At 49.4% G+C, this 19,834-nt stretch overlaps 1 protein-coding gene across 1 annotated transcript in view; it reads left to right on the top strand.

The window, feature by feature from the left end:
* The window catches only part of FER1L5 (fer-1 like family member 5), a 42,876-nt gene that overhangs the window by 1,380 nt on the left and 21,662 nt on the right, over window positions 1-19,834 (top strand). The window contains exons 2-19 of the mRNA XM_023524344.1: window positions 695-747; window positions 1,339-1,430; window positions 1,945-2,053; window positions 3,689-3,743; window positions 4,180-4,289; window positions 6,072-6,200; window positions 6,854-6,916; window positions 7,669-7,719; window positions 10,624-10,654; window positions 11,283-11,398; window positions 11,602-11,719; window positions 12,259-12,311; window positions 13,462-13,530; window positions 15,905-15,948; window positions 16,040-16,122; window positions 16,219-16,313; window positions 17,150-17,278; window positions 18,393-18,570. Of these exons, the coding sequence (XP_023380112.1) occupies window positions 695-747; window positions 1,339-1,430; window positions 1,945-2,053; window positions 3,689-3,743; window positions 4,180-4,289; window positions 6,072-6,200; window positions 6,854-6,916; window positions 7,669-7,719; window positions 10,624-10,654; window positions 11,283-11,398; window positions 11,602-11,719; window positions 12,259-12,311; window positions 13,462-13,530; window positions 15,905-15,948; window positions 16,040-16,122; window positions 16,219-16,313; window positions 17,150-17,278; window positions 18,393-18,570 (1,578 nt within the window). The remainder of the gene's footprint in view (window positions 1-694; window positions 748-1,338; window positions 1,431-1,944; window positions 2,054-3,688; window positions 3,744-4,179; window positions 4,290-6,071; window positions 6,201-6,853; window positions 6,917-7,668; window positions 7,720-10,623; window positions 10,655-11,282; window positions 11,399-11,601; window positions 11,720-12,258; window positions 12,312-13,461; window positions 13,531-15,904; window positions 15,949-16,039; window positions 16,123-16,218; window positions 16,314-17,149; window positions 17,279-18,392; window positions 18,571-19,834) is intronic.

Raw genomic sequence — 19,834 nt, 5'->3', positions numbered from 1 at the left:
CTCTCGCTCTCTCTCTCATCTCTAGCTTAGCAATATAGAGGTTCTTTGCAGGGCTACAGACTGTTATTTGTTAAGGATATTTCTGGAGGAGAGGTTTCTCGTGAAGGAAGAGCTATTGAGCCATTACAGATGTTTTGGGATGTCTTTGAATACACTAGGCCTTGCTCTGAGAATAATAAACCCTTAAAACCCAGTGCCAGAACACAGTAAAACTTTACCTCTTGCTCACACCAAGCCCTGTGTGGATGGTGCTGGTCAGGCAGCGCTCCTGAGTGGTTTAGAGACCCGCCTCTTCCTGCTTGTGGCTGCAAAGTCTCCCTGGTACCATCCTACCAGCAGATCATGAGGGTGGACATAGGGAGTGGGGAGAAGGGGAATGGAGAATCTCATAGGAGATTTTAAAAGCCAGGCCTTGCAGTGGCGAATGTCACTCCCATGCCCATTTCGCCAGCATGAGTCACATGGCCCCACCTGGCTGCAAGATGGTTGGGAACTAACAAGTGGGTTGATGTTACTCTTACAAAAAATGAGAAATTTTGAAACTTCCAGAGGAAATAAAAATCGATGCCATATCATGGCTGCTGCTGTAGACTTGCAGTTTATTCTTAGACTGTCCCACCTCTCTTTATCGCATTTGAACATAGACTTTGAAATATTTTCCACCACCAATGCCAGCCCCTTGGTGTCTTTGCAGATATCAAGAAGAAAACTCATGAGGTGGAAGGAAATAACCCCACATGGAACGAGGTAAGATGCACCGGGACAAGCCCAGAATAGGCAATGACACCCCAATAGTGAGGGTGGGTCAGGCCATGCTCAGAAGTCTAGGAGAGGACAGGGAGCCTCACAAGTTTTTTCCAAAGCTGGGACATCCTGGCTTGGGAGTAGCCTCTGAGCCCACGAGGCTGAGAAGGCCCGAGGGCTGCAGCAGCCATATCTGTTGGTTGCTGCCCTGGTCCTCCTCCTCGACTCTGGGTGTGGCCCATCTTGTCCAATCCGGTCATTCTGATGTCCCAGAAACCTGAAGCAGACACAAGTCTCCATCTATAGGATACCCTTTCACCTTCCATCCATCCATACATGTGCCCCCTTCCCCCTTGGTTCCTAAACCGCTTCACATGCCCGTGATACTAATGTTCAAGCTGTGGGGGCCCAGGTAGGATGCCAGCACCTGGCAGAAGGTAGGAAACACCATCCTCTGAGGGAACTAGACCTGAGGGAGGTTCCTCAGGCAGAGGGAAACAGTGCCAGCTCGTTGTCTGCATCTTTCCTTGTTCTCTAGAAGGTTGGGAAGAGGAGGGTAGAGGAGGGATGCTGACCTCTCTGTGCCTCCCACAGACCTTAATCTGGCATCTCTGGAACCGCCCCCTTCGGAAGGACTCTTTCCTGCAAATCATCCTTCAGGACTTGGGCTCAATTAAGAAAGAAAGGTGAGACAGATAGGCAGGAGGAGCGTGACTCTAATCCATACCTGCCATGCAAGCACCAGAGCCACTCTAGCCAACCGTTGCTGCCGCAAAAAAAGTGTGGGGGAGGGGTAGGATTTGGGAAGGGCATCCAGGATAGGAGTGCAGATTAACTAAACTCGGAACCTGATTGGCCCAGATTTGGTCAGGTGTCCGCCCTCCTGGTCCAATCAGCTGTTACTTGGCACAGTTCCCATTCAGAAAGCTGTGGAAGCAGAGCTTCTGGCAAGGGGCTGGGCAGAGCAGAACCAGTAACTGGGGTGCCCACAGGCCAGGGCGCCCCAAAGCTAATTCCCAGAGTCCCAAGAGCCTGGCGCCCTCTAGTGGATGCTCCCCATCACTGCGTTCTTCCTACAGCCTCTCATGGACAGCACAGCCTCCGGGAGACAAATACCACCTCTAGATAAAGTCCTGCCTGAGAAAGAAGGACACCCCTTCCCCTGGCTCAGGCTCTCACACTTGCTCTTCATCTCTTCAGGTTCCTTGGCCTGGCCACAGTACCTCTCAAGCCCTTGGTGAAAAAGCCGACAAAAGTCCTTTTCGTGAAGGATCTGAACTTACTCAACCATTCCATGATGCCCACAGACGTGAGTCAGGTCCCAGGGAGAGGGGCTGAAGGGGTGGGGACAACCAGAAAAGCTGGACCACTCTGCTCCAGCCGAAGCCTAGTGCCCTCACCCAGAGAGCGCTTCCTGCCCTGGGGGGTCCTGTCACACTGCCATCATCTCTTTGACTTCCACAACCGGCTGCCTACCCACCCATATAGATTATTTAGTTTATCATCCTGGGTGTCGGTGACTGCGCTAGGCCTGGGGTACGATATGGAATGAAACCCGCTGTATATTGGAGCAGGCACCACTCACAGTGACAAGTGCTCCAGCACGTGTCCCAGGGTGAGGAGAGCTAGGTCACTGAGATCGAGAGAGAATGAATGAATAATTCCGCTTGGGAGATGAAAGGTTTTATGGAGGAGGTGATTAAGACATCTGAAAGACCAACCAGATGAGAATAAGCAAAGGCTATTCATTCAGAGCTTTCTGTAGTGAAGGAGGCAGCCATTGTCATTTGGTTTTGGCAGAAACTCAAAGGCAGGTGCAGAAGAGGGAAAGGTTCATAGTGGAAAAAGGGAAGGCCCAGGTGTGCCTTGATTGGCAGCTCTTGGCATCAGGGATCTGGAGGGAGCTAACTAGAAGCCGAGCATTCTGCATGATTGGCTAGGCAGGGTACACATTTGGCTTTCTCTGATTGGTCCTCAGCTAGAAGTGGGGATAGAAATTAGGGAAGCTGTCAGTTATTAATCCAGTCCTGGCTGTTTGGGGCTGGTTATTATTGTATGGCTTCCTGGGTTGTTGCTAGAGCTAGTGGTCTGACTTTCTAGAAGTCCAGTTTCCTGGGCTGAGTGCTGCAGTTCATGGCTCAGGTTCTGATTTTATACATGATCTGGCCAATGGAGTGGCCATTGTCTGTTTGTCTGTTAAGTTTCTCAGACACGTCTTAATGAGGGCATGAGTTTGTCCAAAGGACAGGAAAGGAAGACCGTCCTTGCAGGTGTATAAGGTGCATGCGTGAAGGTGGCACAGTATGCTCAAAGACTGTGGGTGGGCTGCCCACACTGCTGGTATATGGGGACAGAGGAGTGAGCGAAGGGAGTAGGCGAGCTGAGACTGGGTGGTGACCAAGGGCCAGAGGTGAAGAACCTTGGGGTTTATGCTGCTGAGTTGCGACTTTACTCTGATTGTTGATGGCACTTTGGGAGTATTTGGGGGGTGGTCCTGGCAATAGTCTGGAGGATGGATGGGTAGTGAGCACACGGGAGGCAGGAGGTCAGTTACAAGGCGTTTGCAGGAGTCCACACATGAGGTCATGAGGTGCTGGGCTAGGAGAAGAGCTGTTAGCATCAGTGGCTCTAGATTGGTCCCAAGTCACCTCGCCCTCTCCTCCCCACCCTCCTGCATCCTCTTCTGTCACCACCACTGCCATGTGGCTCCTCTAATTTTCAAATTCTCTCCACTATAACCCAGTGCTCTCTCACCACCAGTTTATAACAACTTCCCGCACCCCAGAGTCCACAGGCCCCCATGGTGTGGCCTTGCACAATGGCCAGCATCCCTCTACCCAGGAGGATTGGGTGTGAACCCGCCAGGCTGGGCTGGGTTCCGGTGCTATGACTTAGCCAAGGATTGCACTGTCTAGCTTACAGTTCCCCTGCCTTTGCCTTGCAGTGCACTGTCACGTTACAGGTGTCTCGTGTGAGCAACCGGGATATTGAGAAGACAGGTATGTCCTTCCATGGAGCTTAGCCCTACCTTTCCCCCCACATAGCTGGATGGCCTCTTTGGGACCTTTGGGACCCACCCCTTGAGGCCTGCAGAAGGGTTGTGACCCGGTTAAGGTCTAGAGGCCAGATCTCCAGACACTTATCTGAGGCCATCTGTCACCCCAATATGTCCATTCGTCATCTCTAGACATAAAACCCAGCCTCCAGTTGGCTGCGGATGAGGTAAAATGGACATTTCCAAGAGCCCTCATGTGTGGAAAGTGGGACCTGGGGCTGCTGAGGGCAGGAGGGGGCCCATGGGAGACTCGGGAGGACATGCGCCCCCCTCAGGACATGGCCATATTTTCATTCAGGAGCTGGTCGGTGGGGATAGAATGATTAAATGGGGAAAATGCCTCAAAACATACTGAGCCCCACCTGTGACCGCTCACCCAGGGGATGAAGACTACCTAGGCGTAACTGCACGAGAGGGGGCCAGGCAGAAGCTGATGGTCACCAGCAATGCTGTGCAGAAGGAGCTATCCTCAAAGCCTCAGCACTTCCAGGTGAGGACTTTTGAGATGGGAAGCCCACGTGATCTGCTTGCCACCCTTGCTGTGTTCCCAGGTTCTTTCCGTCAGAGCATCTGACTGGCTACAGGTCCTCAGGCCCTCACCACAGCCCAGCCTCTCCAGGGCCACTCTGGGGGACTTCTGCATGTGGCAGGGGGGCAACAGGAAGTCCTAGTGGCTGTGCCCCAGCAGGCACTGGCCTGGCCCCTGCCCTTCAGGAGTCCAGGGGATTGTCGACACACAAGGCTGGCCACAAACAAAGTGACATTAGTTGTATGGGACACACTGACAAGAATTCGAGAAGATCTTTGGGAAGCTCCATGGTTCCACCATGAGTCCTAGAACCCCCACTGTCCTCCAGTCTCTAGCCTGTGACCTAACACTTCTGCCATGGTTTGGCCTGCCCTAGCCTGCCAGTTGCTTGGGAGGCTGAGAGTCATCCTCGACCACCACTCTTTCTCACTGTACTCCTGCATCATCACTGGCCAAGACAACTCCTATTATCACCCGACTGCACCCACTTCCGCATCACCACTTCCAATCCTTGGCCCAAGCCACTATCATCGCTTCTCTGAAGCACTCTGTCTTCCTGAACTCCTGGCCTCCAGCTCTCCCCTGTCCATTCTTCAAAGTGGTCTTTCAAAGATGTCATTCTCATCATGCTGTTCACCTGCTTTAAAATGTCCTTAAAAACGAGGATACCCCGATGTCCTCAGGACAAAACCCAAACTCCTTACAATAGCTTCCCAAGACCTTGATACCCCAAGCCTGCCCCTCCAAGCCAACACTCTCTCTTGTCCCTGCTCCTTCCCACCCTGCACTAGCATCTCGAGCAATTCAAAGTCCCCGTTCTCTCTCTAGCCCCAAGGCCTTTGCACATGCTGCCTTTGGAACACCTTCCCTCTCCCTGTTGGCCCCATCCCTTTTCACCAGGCCAGTTTACCACGAAGGTCAGCTAGTCCATGTCACTTCCCTCCGTATGTGCTAGTGGTTAAGACAAAATGCTGGCATGAGGGCTGTTAGCCTGGTTTGGCTCAGTCTTGCCTCTGATGGTCAGGTAGCCACATAAGTGTCAGTCCTGGAAGGGACCTGGACTTGATGGAGACGCAAGAGGCCTCATGGAGAGTGGCTGGACTCACGGTGTAGGCTGGAGCACTGTATGCTGTTTACTACCCACAGTCAGACAACAAGCTCTCACGACTGTGCCCTGCTCGCCACTGCTATTGCCTGTTCCTTCTCTCCCAGCCTCAGCCAGCCTGGGACTTAAATGTCTCCAAGTAGCTCTTCTGCCTCCTGTCTTCTAATTCCAGGCTCAGATGTCACAGTCCCTTTATCGTACATAAAAAGCAGCAGAAGAAATCACAAATCGTGACCAGACCACAGATCACAGATTCAATTGCATGGAACTTTAGAATTTTCGATTCTTTAAAAAGATCACAGACAAAACTACAAACCAACAATCTGAGAGACAGTACACTGTATTTTTTTTTATTTTGTAACAAGCCTGTACCAGTTGACAAGAGAAACTGAGTCCACACAAGGTAAAAGGGCAGAGCAGTGGAGAGGACAGGTTCCAGAAGGAAACAGAAAGAGCCAAGGCCAACTCCGGGCTCGTGCCCAGGCTAGTGGATCCAGCTCCTGCAGGCCTCTCCCTGTGGCTCCCCTTCCACCTGTAGCAGATGATTCTTGACACGTTTGGCTATTTTAAAGAGGAGTCCCTGAGGGAGACGGGGAGTCCAGGGCCCCAACGTCAGGGCCCCGTTTTCTCCCCGGTAGGTCCGAGTGAAGGTGTTTGAAGCCCGCCAGCTCATGGGCAACAACCTGAAGCCAGTGGTGAAGGTGGTCATCGGAGGCCAGCAATACCAGACGCGGATCAAGATGGGGAACAACCCTTTCTTCAACGAGGTGGGCTGCCTGCACCTTTCTGGGACGAATGAGACACTTTGGCCAAGAGGACCAATCGAGCTGCACATTCATTTCCTGTGGGCAGTGGCCAACTTGGTCCTGAACAAGGGTGTTTTCATTGGTTGAGCAAACATTTACTGAGCACATATGGAGGGCTGTGCCTGGCTCTGGGAACACAGACAGAATAGTGTGGGCATTGTTGAAAGACATGGCTGTGGCTGGAGGGGAGTGGCTGGAGGTGAGCCTGCACGATGCACATCCCATCATGGGTGGCTCTTGGGAGACTTGGAGGGACTGAAGCAAGAGAGTGATGGGGCCAGGCTTGCATTGGGGAGAGGAAATTCTGGCTGCAGCAGGAAGTCGGGTGGAGTGGTCCAGCAGGGCGATCTAGAAGGAGACGGAGGCTCCAGTTTCCATCCCATGGCAGCTAACTGGGGGCAGGGGGGACCGCTACCCCTGGCCTTTGTCTGCTCAGAAAACCCTCCAAGGCCTGGCAGGCCTCTGCTGCAGGAGGAAGAGCATGAGGGTGGGATGCACCAAAAGCTATTGAAATGGGTAAATGACAAAGAAAGGCAACTACTCTGAGCCTTCAGGCTTAGCAAGTCTCTGGTAAAGTGGTGGACGAAACTTTTCCACCCTATCCTCTCCTTCAGATCTTCTTCCAGAATTTCCATGAGGTTCCTGCAAAGTTCTTTGATGAGATCATCTTAATCCAGGTACGAGGCAGATGAGACGGGTCTTCCCTCGTCCCACCTCGACTCTGAGAAGCACTTTAGCCCCCAGCCCCATCCTTGGAGCCACTCACTTCAGATGGTCTTTCTGACCCCAAGGCAGCACCTCTACCACCTTACTCCCTCCCGGGCAGCCCAGACCCTCATTCATTCATTCTTTCATTTATTCATTCAACAAACATGGAATGCCAATTGCTAGGCTCTGAGCTGGGCACCAAGGTAAACAAAGAATCCCCTTCCCATGTGCTGGGACTGACTCTCATGCCACCCAAGGGACCCTCAAATGTCCCTTCAACACGGCACATTCCATTCCCCAGCCAGAGGGAGCCCCATAACAGTGGCAAACGTGTTTATCACATGCCCCCTATGTCCCAGCACAGGGCTGAAGAGAGCGAGGAGGCCATCCCTCAAACAGTTTCCATGTTTGTGGGGACCCAGGCCCGTAGGAAACAGCCAGTACAGTGGCAGGGAGAGAGCCGGGTGCACTTGCCTTTGTGTTGACCTTTGTGATGATCGAGTTATTGGCCTTTGTGATCAATTTCCTCATCAGGAAAATGGAACTGAAAACCTAAACCTCACAGGGTTCCCATGTGGAAGTGTCAGCCATTAGGAAGTGTGACGTCAACCCCGTTAGAATCTGAAGGGCTCTTCCGGTTCCTCCCTTGGGGGCGGGGGGAACCAGGCCTTCGAAAAACTGAATAAAGAAGTCACCAAGCTCTTTCTGGAACGCCCTGCAGGTGATGAATTCCTCAGTGATGAGATTCAATGCAGAGATCGGGAGATTCCAAGTGAGCACTGTGGAAGGGAGCCGGTTTGGGGAACCGGTTAGGGACCCGTCCTGGGCCTCATGCACAGACCAGGGGAAAGGACTTGGATGTGCATGCAGAAAGATCCAGAGTTGGGTCCACCTACCAACCGGGTGACATAGACAAGTTATTCTGAGCTTCTACTTCTTCATCTGTAAAATGGGTAATACTTTCCTCAACCACACAGTCATTGTGTAACACTTATGAAAATGCTGGGTGCCTTGTTGAAGTCGCCACACTTGTAATACGATGGACACAGGTCAAACCCCTGTTTCCAGGAAATAGTAGCGGAGCATTCAAACAGGCTGACCTGATGGAGAAATCCAGAGAAAGATCACTGTCTGTGAGGACGGAGGGAAAAGTTCACTTTGGGAGAAGACACAGGCTGAGAGATGAGGAAAGTTTACAGGCATGAGGAGCCATGTGAAGACTCCCCGAATCCAGGAAGATCAGGCAAAGGAAGGGTTGCCAGGTTTCTTTATCACTACTTGTAACAAGCACATGAAGAGTCAGGATCAGCCCCTCCCCCACTTCACCCTCAGCAGCAGTGCAGACTTAGAAACTAAGGATCCACGGAAGGTAGATGCCAGGGGGTCAAAACCATGTGCTTCCGACAAAGGCCATTGCACAGTTTTCAGACAATGGTTAATGATATGAACCAATGAGTAAATTACAGAGGGCAGAGAAAATCTGAGCTTTAAAAAACATACTTTTTGGGAAAATTTCAAACATACACAAAAGTAGAGAAAGTAGTATGGATTCCAAGATCCTCATCACTTGGCTTCACCAATACATTGCCAATCAGATTTTGTCTATACCCAGCCCACTTCCCCTCCCCACTTTTGAATCAAATCTCGGACATGATGTTTTATTTTTAAAAATGTCAGTATGCATTTCTAAAATATAAAGATTTTATTAAGTGTAATCAAATACAATTATCACATTTAAAAACCTTTATGATTCCAGGATAACATTAACTATCTAGTCATTGTTCAAATTTCCCTAATTGTCTTATGAATTCCTTTTATACTTTGTTCAAATCAGGATCCAAACCAGCTACATGCACTCATGACTTACAGTTGGTTAAAATGTATTCTCAGATCTCTCTTATCTTGTTGGTTCTGCCCCCCTTTTTTTCCCTTATAATTTATCTGTTCAAGAAACTGGATAATTTGTCCTACAGAGTTTTCTCCCATTCTTGATTTTGCTGATTGCATCTCCAGGGAATGACATCACTGGTCCCTCTGCCCAGGTATTTCCATCCAGAGGCTCCACCAGTCTTGGCTCAATTATTTGGCAAGATGACTTCAGCAGGAAGCACAGAATGAAGGCCGGTCTTTCTCTATGTTGTTAACAGCTACTGATGATAACTGCCTAGATTTACTACTATGTTAGGGGTGACTCAGTTTTGTTTTCTTCCAGCTTTATTGAGGTACAATTGACATTAAGTGAATTGCACATATTTAAAATATATAATTTGATACACTTAAAAATATGTGCACACCCGTTAAACCACCATCACAATCAAGAGAAGCTACACATCATTCTACAAAGTTTCCTTGTGAACCTTGGTAATCCTTCCCTCTCACCCCCATTCTGCCCCCTCCCATCCCCAGGCGACCACTGGTCTGCTTTCTGTAACTATAGGTTGCTTTGCATTTTCTAGAATTTTATATAAATGGACTTTTTAGTTTGGCTGCTTTCCCTCAGCATAATTATTTTGAAATTCATCCATGTTGGATGTATCAATAGTTCATTCCTTTTTATTGCTGGCTGAGTAGTATTCTATTGTGTGGACATGCCACCGTCTGTGATTATCCAGTCACCTGTTGATGGACATTTAGATTGGTGATATGTGGGGGCTATTATAATAAAGCTGCCGTAACATTGGTGTATAAATCTTAGTGTGGGCACATATTTTAATTTCTCTTGAGTAGATATGGGGAAGTGGATTGCTAACTCATATGGTAGGTATATGTTTAACTTTTAAAGAAAATTCCTAATCGTTTTTCCTCCCAAAATTCTAAACAGGTTTTACCATTTTATATTCCCACTAGTGGTGCCTTAGAGTTCCAGTTGCTCCACATTCTCATCAACACTTGATATAATCCATCTTTTTTTTTTTTTTATTTCAGCCATTCTAATTATGTGTAGTGGTATCTCACTGTGATTTTAATTTACATTTCCCTAATAACTAATGATATCGAGCATCTTTTCATGTGCTTGTCATTTCTATATCTTCTTTGTCTGTTCAAAGTGTGTGTTCAAATTTTTCACTTGTTTTCATTGCATTGTTTTCTTACTGTTGAGTTTTGCAAATTTCTTATATTCTGGATACAAGTCCTTTATCAGACACATGATTTGGAAACATTTTCTCCCATATATGACTTGTTCTTTCATTTTCTTAATAGTGTTTTTCAAAGTGTGGATGTTTTACATTTCAATGAAGTCCAATTCATCAGATTTTTCTTTTTATTGGTGGTACTTTCATTGTTATATCTAAGAAAACTTTGCCTACCTAACTCAAGGGGGTACCCGAGTTTTAAAGCAGGCCTAATATGCAGGATTTGGGGACTGCTCTGTGGCCCCTTTGGATGTGAGTTACAAGGGTAGCCTGAGTGTTCTGTGGCACCTTGTCCCACACCACTTCAATCCTGCACCACATCCCACCGGCCTCAGTCAGAAACCTTGCCCCGGGACAAGGGAAAATCCAGCTTCTCTCTGTCAACTCCTCCCTCGACCTACCACCCAGAGATCCAGGCTGTGTTGGCCAGGCAGTGCTACCTCGTGGTTAAGGATCCTTTTAATCCAGGCCTCCTCATTTACTAGCTGTAAGACTTGGGCTGGTGGCCCTAACTAACCTTTATTCCACTCTTGTCTTTTCAGACAGATATTGGTTTTATCTACCATTCTCCAGGTAGGTAACAGTTGTTGCAAACGTGTGTCTTCTAAGAAAAACAAGACCAGGTGTCAGAACATCACAAAATCCCCATATGTTTCAACACATAGGGAGAGAGTACTCAAAGGTGTGAATTATTTTCTGTTTTTGATAATAGTTTACTGTAATTTATGATATTTTATCTTGTTTTATAAGAACAGCATCTTTTTCTGCAAAACTCAAGGCATCCCTTTGGGTCAAATGCTAAACTTCTATTGTAGCCTTGGGTTGAATTTCTATTTTTGAGGCCAATGCTGAGGAATTAAAGTTTGAGTAGAGGTTTCCTCTGTGACCTGGCCATGACATTCATAGCAGGTCGGGACGGGACTTAGGGTTGGAGAAAATGCTCGCCTGTCTCAGCCTAGGATAGTAACAGCTGCAGGCTCCCAGGATGGGGGATAGGGCCTCTTACCTCCTCACGGCAATAGCTGACAGCCTGGTGAGTACCCTCTCTCAGCTTACTGGTAGGAGTGGCTGCCATTGTCCTACTACTGACAGGACCGGAACATGAGACACATTTCCACACCTCTCTCCCACACAAACACTGGCTTCAGGGGAGAAGGATGGAGACTGGAGCTGGTCTCCCACGGGCCCTCTGCCTCTCCAGGTCACACACTCATGAGGAAATGGTTAGGCCTCTGCCAGCCAGATGAACCCAGCAAGGGTGTGAGAGGCTACCTGAAAGTCACCATCTGTGCCCTTGGTGTGGGAGACCAGGCCCTGGTAAGGTCGCCCCACCCTTATCCCAGTAACATTTCCTAGCCTGGCTGCTCCCGTGGGGTACCCTGGAGACCTCCAAGTGGCCATTGGTCTTCACAAGTTTTCATTTGTCCATTGTGTCACTTTAGGGTTGCCCGCCCCTGCCGTGGCCTTGGCCACGCCTCCCCTTCATGACTCTGACCCAGTTAGCTCTCTGGTCTCTGCAGGTAGATCAAAAGCTGGACTACGATGGCACCAATATTCAGATCTTCAAGTCAATGCTGGTCCCCATCGACATGGCCTACTTACAGTTCTTCGTCTACTGTGCCGAGGACCTGCACCTCAGTGAGAGTCGGGGGCGGGGGGCAGGGGGCAGCCCTGAGGTTCCCCACACAGTGGCATCCTGCTCCTCGGGGGGCTTCCCCGTTTCCTATGGACACTAACCTAAGATGCAGGTGGAAGGAGAGTACAAAACTGAAATCTCCCAAGAGTTGTTTTATGGAGGCCCGTGGATGCCCTTTGAAAGGGCCATATGCCCCAGCCTGTGTTGGTTCCCTGTGCCAACCCCCACCCCTGCTGCCGTTATGGGCTGTGGCACAGAACAGTACATCCAGACAAAGTGGAAATGAGAGAGTTCTGCCCAGGGCCATCAGATTACATTATGGGGGAGGGTTTTCAGTTGTTTTCACCTTTCCATTTCCTCCTCCTCCTCTTCAAAAAAAAAAAAAAAAAAGTGGAAATGAGAGAGTTCTGCCCAGGGCCATCAGATTACATTATGGGGGAGGGTTTTCAGTTGTTTTCACCTTTCTATTTCCTCCTCCTCCTCTTCAAAAAAAAAAAAAAAATGCTGCTATCTCAGAAATCTTTTAACTTCTTGTTTGCAGAGAAACACCATGTAGTGAGTCCTGCATTGGAGGTGGAACTAATTGGGGAAAAGGTAAGTGTAGAAAGGGTGTGAGGCTTAGAGAAATGACCACCTAAGGAAACAAGTAGTGGGCAGAATCCCAGGAATCATATTCCAGCCCTTCTATTAATGGATGATGTGATCCCACTGGACAAGGAACTCTGTGAATGTGGAGGCCATGGCTTAGCCACCCTGTCTACCAGAGCTCTGCCTGGTGCCTCCCGTGGATAAGATACTGCCTGAAAACCAAAGATACAGTGCCTGATGAGTGAATGAGTGAATGAAACAACATGCCTGTAAATGACCATCACTGAAACTGCCACCGTCTCCTCTGGGCCTCAGTTTCTTCATCTATAAATTGAAAGTTCCGGGCAAAAGAGTTGCTGATATTCCATGAATCTCTAGGAATAGACTAACATTTTCCAAAGTGTGCTGATGAATGTTATGTGCAAAAAAAACATTAAAGTTAAATAGGCTTGTCTCAGAATTTATGCACCATCATTCCCACCATATTCTACCTATGAGAAGTCATTAAATCCAGCCCATACACAGGGGAGGAGGGATAGTTTCCAATTCTGAAGGGAGGAGACAAAAAGATCAGGAGACATATCTTAAAGCCACCATACCGAGTGTGGTTTGTACCACAGGTCTAGGTGAGATGATCTTGGGTGGTAGATGGCACACATTTTTCAAAAATTTTAATATTCTTGTGTTTTTCTGAGTGTGTATGAAAAAGTTTAAGCAGTCCAATGAACCTCTGATTTCACCAGCACAATCACTTAGAATAAAAGTAGATTTATAAATGAAGTCAAGTGAACCTTCGAGAAGTGGGTGCCATGTGTACCACTGCCACAGCATTGTTTCTGCTCATTTTTCTGGTGGGATCTTAGAGTTTATCTAACAAAATCTATGTGTAAGCACTCATGTGATAAAGTTAGAGCCCTATATCTACTTAAAGATTCAGTCTATTGAAAGCTTATTTAAAGACAAATATTAGGAATCTGGACCCGGGCGTGTGCACAAAGGACTGAAGTTGTAGCTGACGAGACGTTGTCCAAGTGTCTTTAGACCAGAGATCAACCTTGTGCTCCATCTGTGCGCTGGGCCAGAAGGGATGGAAAGTGAGGCCAGTGGACGGAGGAGGGGGCAGGCTGGCACTGACACCCCTGTGGGATGTTCCCAGCTCAAGACACAAGTGCAGACCCAAACCGAGAACCCAATCTGGAACCAGATCCTGACCTTCCGGATACAGGTATTGCCACTCTATCCTACCCTCCTCCCCAGCCCCACAAGGAAGGGACGTTTGGGTGTTGGTGTGTGTATGGGTGTGAATGGAGGGAAGGGTCAAGGAGTATGTGAGCGGGGAGGGCTCTGGCTGATAGGGAGCACAAGGGAGCCCAGGACTATTGGAAAACCTTACTTTATCTAGCATTAAGAAATGAGTGGGTCACGCGACTGAATTTTCCAGAAAATGCAAATGTGCCCTTTCACCCACGTTAAAAAACACAATGCACAATTACTTTAAAGACTCAGTCTAAATTGTATGATGAATTTTCTTATCCCCTAGACCAAGTGCTCTGAATAGAATGACAGTTCTTTGTTGATGACCTAGAGGCACTTGTAATCCTGGGTTGCATGTGGTCCCAGCTGTTCATTCCTACACTAAATGCCCCAAGATGCCCTTCTTTGTGTGGTTTTGCAATCTAATTTTTCTAGCTTTGCAGTCCCCTGTCAGCGGTGTGGATGCCAGTTGTCATCAACCCCCTGGGAGCCAGGCTTCTAAGAGCTGTGTGAAAAAAAAAAAAGACAATCCTGAGAGAATTTGAGCATCTCCATGAGTGCCAGTGCACAGAGCTTTGGATGGCATCTGGCTACACCCGAACACTCTGGAGAGTGTTTGGTCTCCTTATCCCTTATGTTTGTGTGATGTGCAATGAGCTCATGAGCTCCCTTCCCTTTCCTGTGCACCCTCCTTGGAGCTTTGGAGCTTCACAGTCTGCCTCCTGGCGACTGTGAAGTCCTCAGTTCCTAACCATTCCTCATAGTCCTCACCTTCTGTGGTGATTCTATAGAATCTTAAAATGGGAAGAGCGTTTAGAGGGGACTGAGTCCACCCCTACCCTCGCCAAGCTCCCTCCCACCAGTTCCGGGCTATGAAAGGGCCACAGCTGAGACCTTCAGATGTTCTGTGGATGCTCAGAGCCTTGTGTTCAGCTGCCTCAAAACTGGTGGCACAGAACCAGGCCCTCCTTTGTTCCTGAAAGAGGCCTTCCAATGTTCAGAAGTGTCCACATACTCCCCGAACCTTCATCCACTTCCAGCAGAACTCAGTGTCCAGGGCTGGGGCCACTTGGATGCAAGCCTGATTGTCCCTTATGGGACTGCAGCAGGCAGATGTGAATCCCAATCTGATGTAGCAGGATGACTACAAGGAGGCCAGCTGGTCAGGGCCCCAGAAAGGCAGGCTGCAGGGGAGCGCTGCTGAAAATGGGGTGTGTCAGTTACAGTCCAGGCACTCTAGGACAGAGGGGAGTCAAGACAAGGAACTGGGAAAGTGGAGAATTCTCAACAGGATCGATGAAAAGGTCCCTTTTGGATGCCTGATGGTGTACATCTCTGCACTCCAACATCACTCCCTAACCTGGGCAAGTTTCCTCATTTCTCACTACCCAGCTGCTCAACTGGAAAGCCCTTCTCCTGCCTCCCCTGGGCCCTCTACCCTGCACAGCTAGGGGAGAGTGGACCAGGAGCATGGAGGACTGGGAGGACTCTCGGCCAGGCCCCAGGAAGTGTATGAGGGGAGAAGAGGCCCCGGCTGAGAAGATGGGGGTCTCATTCAGGCCTCGACTCTAGCAGCTTTGTTTCAAACATGGATTTTTTTCGGTTCTCATAATTTGCGGAACCCTGTAGCAGAGTAGAGATGATCCACTAGCAAATGGGGAATGATCTCAGCCCTAGCCCTCACTGAGTTTTGTTAGACTAGGTAGGAGCTCTGAGGCTGCTTCAGCCCAGCATGGAATGTGAGAACGTCAGGGACTCAGCTGCTCTGTGCCTCAGTTTTCCTGTCTGAAAACAGAGCTCAGAATAGTACCTGGCCAGTGGGGTTGTTGGGAGGGGTCACACAGGTGATCCAGGCAGATCGAGCCCCTCCCCAGACAGGCAGCCACTGTTAACTTACTCTTTGAGGAGCTAGATGTCCCTCTGGTTGAAAGTTAACTGCTAGACACAGTAAAGATATTCTGGGCTCAAGCCTTCCCCACTGGGTGGTTTGGTGAGCATGCATTCAGACTGCAGGGCTGTGCGAGGGCTGCAGTCATCAAGTCCACAGTCAGGGCAGACCCAGGTCTCATGACTTCTGAGCTTATGCAATTAGGGAGACATTTGAAGAACAAGAATACAAAATAATCATGGGGACACAGTCCTAGCCTCTCCCAAGGCCTTACAAAGGTCCCATGCAAGGGGGGGCCTCAAGGCCAAGGGCCCAGAGCCATGATGGTAAATGGCACACTGGTGACTGGGCTGAGCCTTGGAGCGCAACCCAGGACTCCCAGTGCTCGCGATATTCAATAGGACTGGACCTTATGAGTATGAGGCACACACTCACTGCTCCCCTCCCCTCTCTGCAGCTGCCTTGCCTCTCCAGCTACATCAAGCTCAGAGTCTTGGACTGGTGAGCAACTGGGTGGAAACCGAAAAGCATGCCGGGGAGGGGAAATTTGGAGCTGGGCCAGGGGCTCAGCCTGCAGTACGTTTCTCTCCAGCACCAAGAGCAACTGCCAGGATGAGGTAGGAACTGCCAGCCTATCTCTCAACCAGATCTCATCCACCGGAGCAGAAATGGAAGGCAAGCAAGCTCTCGGCCCCAGTCCAGCACCTCTCTCGCCTGGCCTAGTCCAGCACCTCTCTCGCCTGGCCGTCCTCTCACCCTCTCTCCCTGCAGGAATGTACTCTGGCTTCCTGCCCTGCTTTGGTCCCAGCTTCCTGACCCTCCATGGGGGTAAAAAGGCCCCTTTCCGGATGGAAGAAGAAAGTGCCGTAAGCATCTTACGTCAGCTCTGGGGAACAAAGGAGGTAAAAACGACCATGTGTGAGGGACCAGAGCCCCAGAGATGCCCGGGGAGGGTCCAGCCTGGTTTCTGTCCACAACACACGCTGGTGAAGGACATGAAACCTATACATAAATGGCCATGGAGGTGTGGGACATATGCTGTGGCACAAGAAAAGAATAGATGGAGGGCATTGAGTTGGGACTTCGGGTAAGATTTTCAGCAGGTGGAAATGAACTACAAGACAAAAGAAACAGCACAGGTAAATGTAGAAAAGCACAGGGTTATTTAAGCCTGGTGACAAATGCCAGAAAGCCAAGTCCAATCGGCTTACAGAGGAAAGGGGGCTGGGAAAGACTCTGATCGAAGAAGAGGCAGGCACGGGGACCTCAGTGCCATCCAGAAACTCTTTTTCTCTCCAGCTGTCATCTCTGCTGTTCTGGGGCCTCATTCCTTCACCCAGCAGCCAAGCCTCCCAGGCTGACAACCCTAAGCCGACGCCCATTTTCTGCGGAGACAGGACCAGTTAGAAGGCCAGGGGAGCATTCTAATTGGCCTCCTTGGGTCACGTGTGCTCTCCTCGGGCCAGTCACTGTGGCTAAGAAGGCAGGGCATGCCCTGATTGGCCAGGTGGAGAGAGTTCATTTAGTCGTTACCTCCCAGTAGGAAGCATTTATGGGGCAGAATGCTGAAGGGCAGGAGTGGATTTATCCTCCCTGAGTAGGAAGTTACTGGACAACTCTCTTGGTTACAGAGGAGTTGGGAGGTTGGCCTGTTGTGTTTCTCTCATCCTTTTTCTCGCCATTTTTCCTCCCTGTACTTTAGACTATTCCCAGCTCTGTTAAGGACGGTTTGGAGTATCGAGGCCGAGTTTTCCTGGAGTTAGTCACCCACATGACGTACCACCAAGACAACATCATAAAGACCCTCTCCCAGGAAGTGACAAGTATAGAGGTAACCCAGAAAGAAAGGGGCCCTCTGCCTGCCCCAGTTGACTGTGTGTCCCGCTTTTGGCCTTGGCAGTTATTGGCCTGAGGATGGTGGTCAATCCACCTGAGCCTGTACTGAGCCGCGACTGGCTTCACGCTGTGCCAAATTCCAGGTGGCCAGGGGACCCAGTAAAGACAAGATAAAGCTTCGGTTTAAGCAATGTGTCATCTAGTTAAGGAGAAATGTTCTAAGGAACATCCTAAGGAGTTTGGATTGCTTCCTGAAAGCAGAGGAGAGCTGTTGAGGCAGGAAAGTGTTAAGAATAGATAGGAGGGGAGTAAGGCCGGCCATACACTTAGTAGAAATAGGGCACAGTCACAGGGAGGACAGCTAGAGAGGAGGGAGCTGGTGCCAGAGTCCCATTGGAAGCAGAATAACAGGAACCACCAACTAACAGGACACAGAAGTGAGGCCGACAACCCTAAGCCGACACCCATTTTCTGTGGAGACAGGACCAGGTGGTAGCTGAATAGGGCTCACAGGGGAGAAGGAGTGTTGGGTTTAAGACAGGAGACCTGAGCTAGTGAACAGACTGGGGAAATGCAAGAGCAGGGCAGAACTTGGCAACAGAAATGAGAGACGGGCTAACAGGAGGGATAGAGGACCCTGAGCGGATAGGAAGCGTGGTGGTAAAAGGAGGGCGCTCAAGAAGGGCCAAGAGAGAACACGTGAGTGTGTGCAGACTCCATCATGTTCCCCTGCCCACACTCGCTCTCAGCCTAGGAGGGCATTTGGGCAAAAAGAAGAGGAGTGGGGTGGCCCACCATGGGTGTCCCGACCTAGAGGCTAACCTGACCAGGGAGAAGGGCCTCCTGCCCAATTTCAGGAAGGAAAGGAAACAGGGCTGGCAGGGAGTAGGCGATGGAGGTCCTAGGAGGAACTGCCACCTTGACCAGAGGGTGAGTGGGAACCAAGGCAGGGTTGGGGGTGGAGGAATGAGGCCCCAGTCTAGCTCCCCCTAAAGAGAAGCAAAGATGACTTTTGAAAGAAACGGCACTCCATCCTCACCCCCTGCCTGTTTTATAGCCTTGTTCTTCCTTGGCTTCCATTTTGAGGGTCTGGGGGGTTATTGTTTTAGAAGCATCAGAGCCGCCAAAAGTATGGGCTGTGTGTCGTCTTCCTTTCCTGTACCATGATGCCCAAATTTAACGACCTGATCCGATTTGAGGTCAGCATTGGCCACTATGGAAACAAGATGGACCTGAATTACAAGCCTCTCGTCTCCACCACACAGTATAGCCCAGTGATATATGACGGTAATGGTCAGATCCAGCCGGGAAGCAGCATCCACTGCACACTGGGCTCTGGGCTTGGCCTTTTTATGGGTGTTGGCTCATGGAACATTCATAGGCATTGTTAACCCACATTTCACACCTGAGGAAAATGAGCTTCAGGGAGGTGAAGCCACCTGCTAAACACTGCACAGCTAGTAGGTGGTGAACCCATGATCAGAATTAAAACTCGGTCTTGGCTTCAAGTCCTCTCCACACGACAGCTTCCCCAACCCCATCTTCCCCCAACTACTCTGACCCAGCCCCATCCATCCATGCAGCTGTCATTCACTGCTCATCTGCCCTCCTGCTACCTATTAGTCTGTCCGTTCATCCAGTGTCTACTTACTGGATGCCCACATTGGGCGCTAGAGAGAGCAATCCTCAAAATGCAGCCCCCAGGCAGCATCGGTACCGCCTGGGAACTGTGAGAAATGTGGATTCTCGGCCCCACCCAGGTCCTGCAGAATCAGAAACCCTGGGCATGCCCCTCTCCACCCCTGGCAATCCATGATTCAATAAGCCCTCCAGGTGATTCAGGCTGAAGTTTGAGACCCATTGCCCTGGAGGAACGTGGCCTCCCTCTCCACGTCAATCAGTTTTGCCACCACGTCGCCCATTGAGAACCTTTTGGGCATCCCTCATCTCTACCTGCGTTTTAAAAAAACAGCTTTATTGAACTATAATTCACAATACCATACGATTCATCCATGTAAAGTAGACAATTCAGTGGTTTTTAGTATATTCACAGACTTGTGCAACCATCACCATGGTCAATTGTAGAAGATTTTCATCACCCCAAAAAGAAACCCTGTGCCCACCAGCAGTCTTTCTATTCTTCTCCATCTTCTCAACCTTAGGCGACCACTAATCTAGTTTCTGTCTCTATAGGATTTCCTCTTCTGGACATTCTGTATATGTGGGATCATACAATATATGGTCCTGGGCAACTGGCTTCTTTCATTTAGCATAATGTTCTACTGGTATTTAAATTATGAAATACATATATGGAAAGTATATACTATGTACATGTAGTTTAAAGAAAAAGGAGTACCCATGAGCTCACCACTCAGCTTAAAAAGGCAGAAAGTTGTCAGAGCTCCAGATCTATGAACCCAAGCAATACCACAATCCTGACTCTTGTGATCATCACACCCTCACTTTTCTTTTTAATTTTTACCACCTATGTGTGCAGCCCTAAAGAGCATACTATCGTTGCATTTTATGTCGGTAGGACCTTCGGTCTGTA

Source organism: Pteropus vampyrus, unplaced genomic scaffold (genome assembly GCF_000151845.1).
Source record: "Pteropus vampyrus isolate Shadow unplaced genomic scaffold, Pvam_2.0 Scaffold461, whole genome shotgun sequence".
NCBI lineage: Eukaryota > Metazoa > Chordata > Mammalia > Chiroptera > Pteropodidae > Pteropus > Pteropus vampyrus.
Note: the sequence above shows the minus strand (reverse complement) of the source record. Positions and strands in the feature narration are given on the sequence as shown.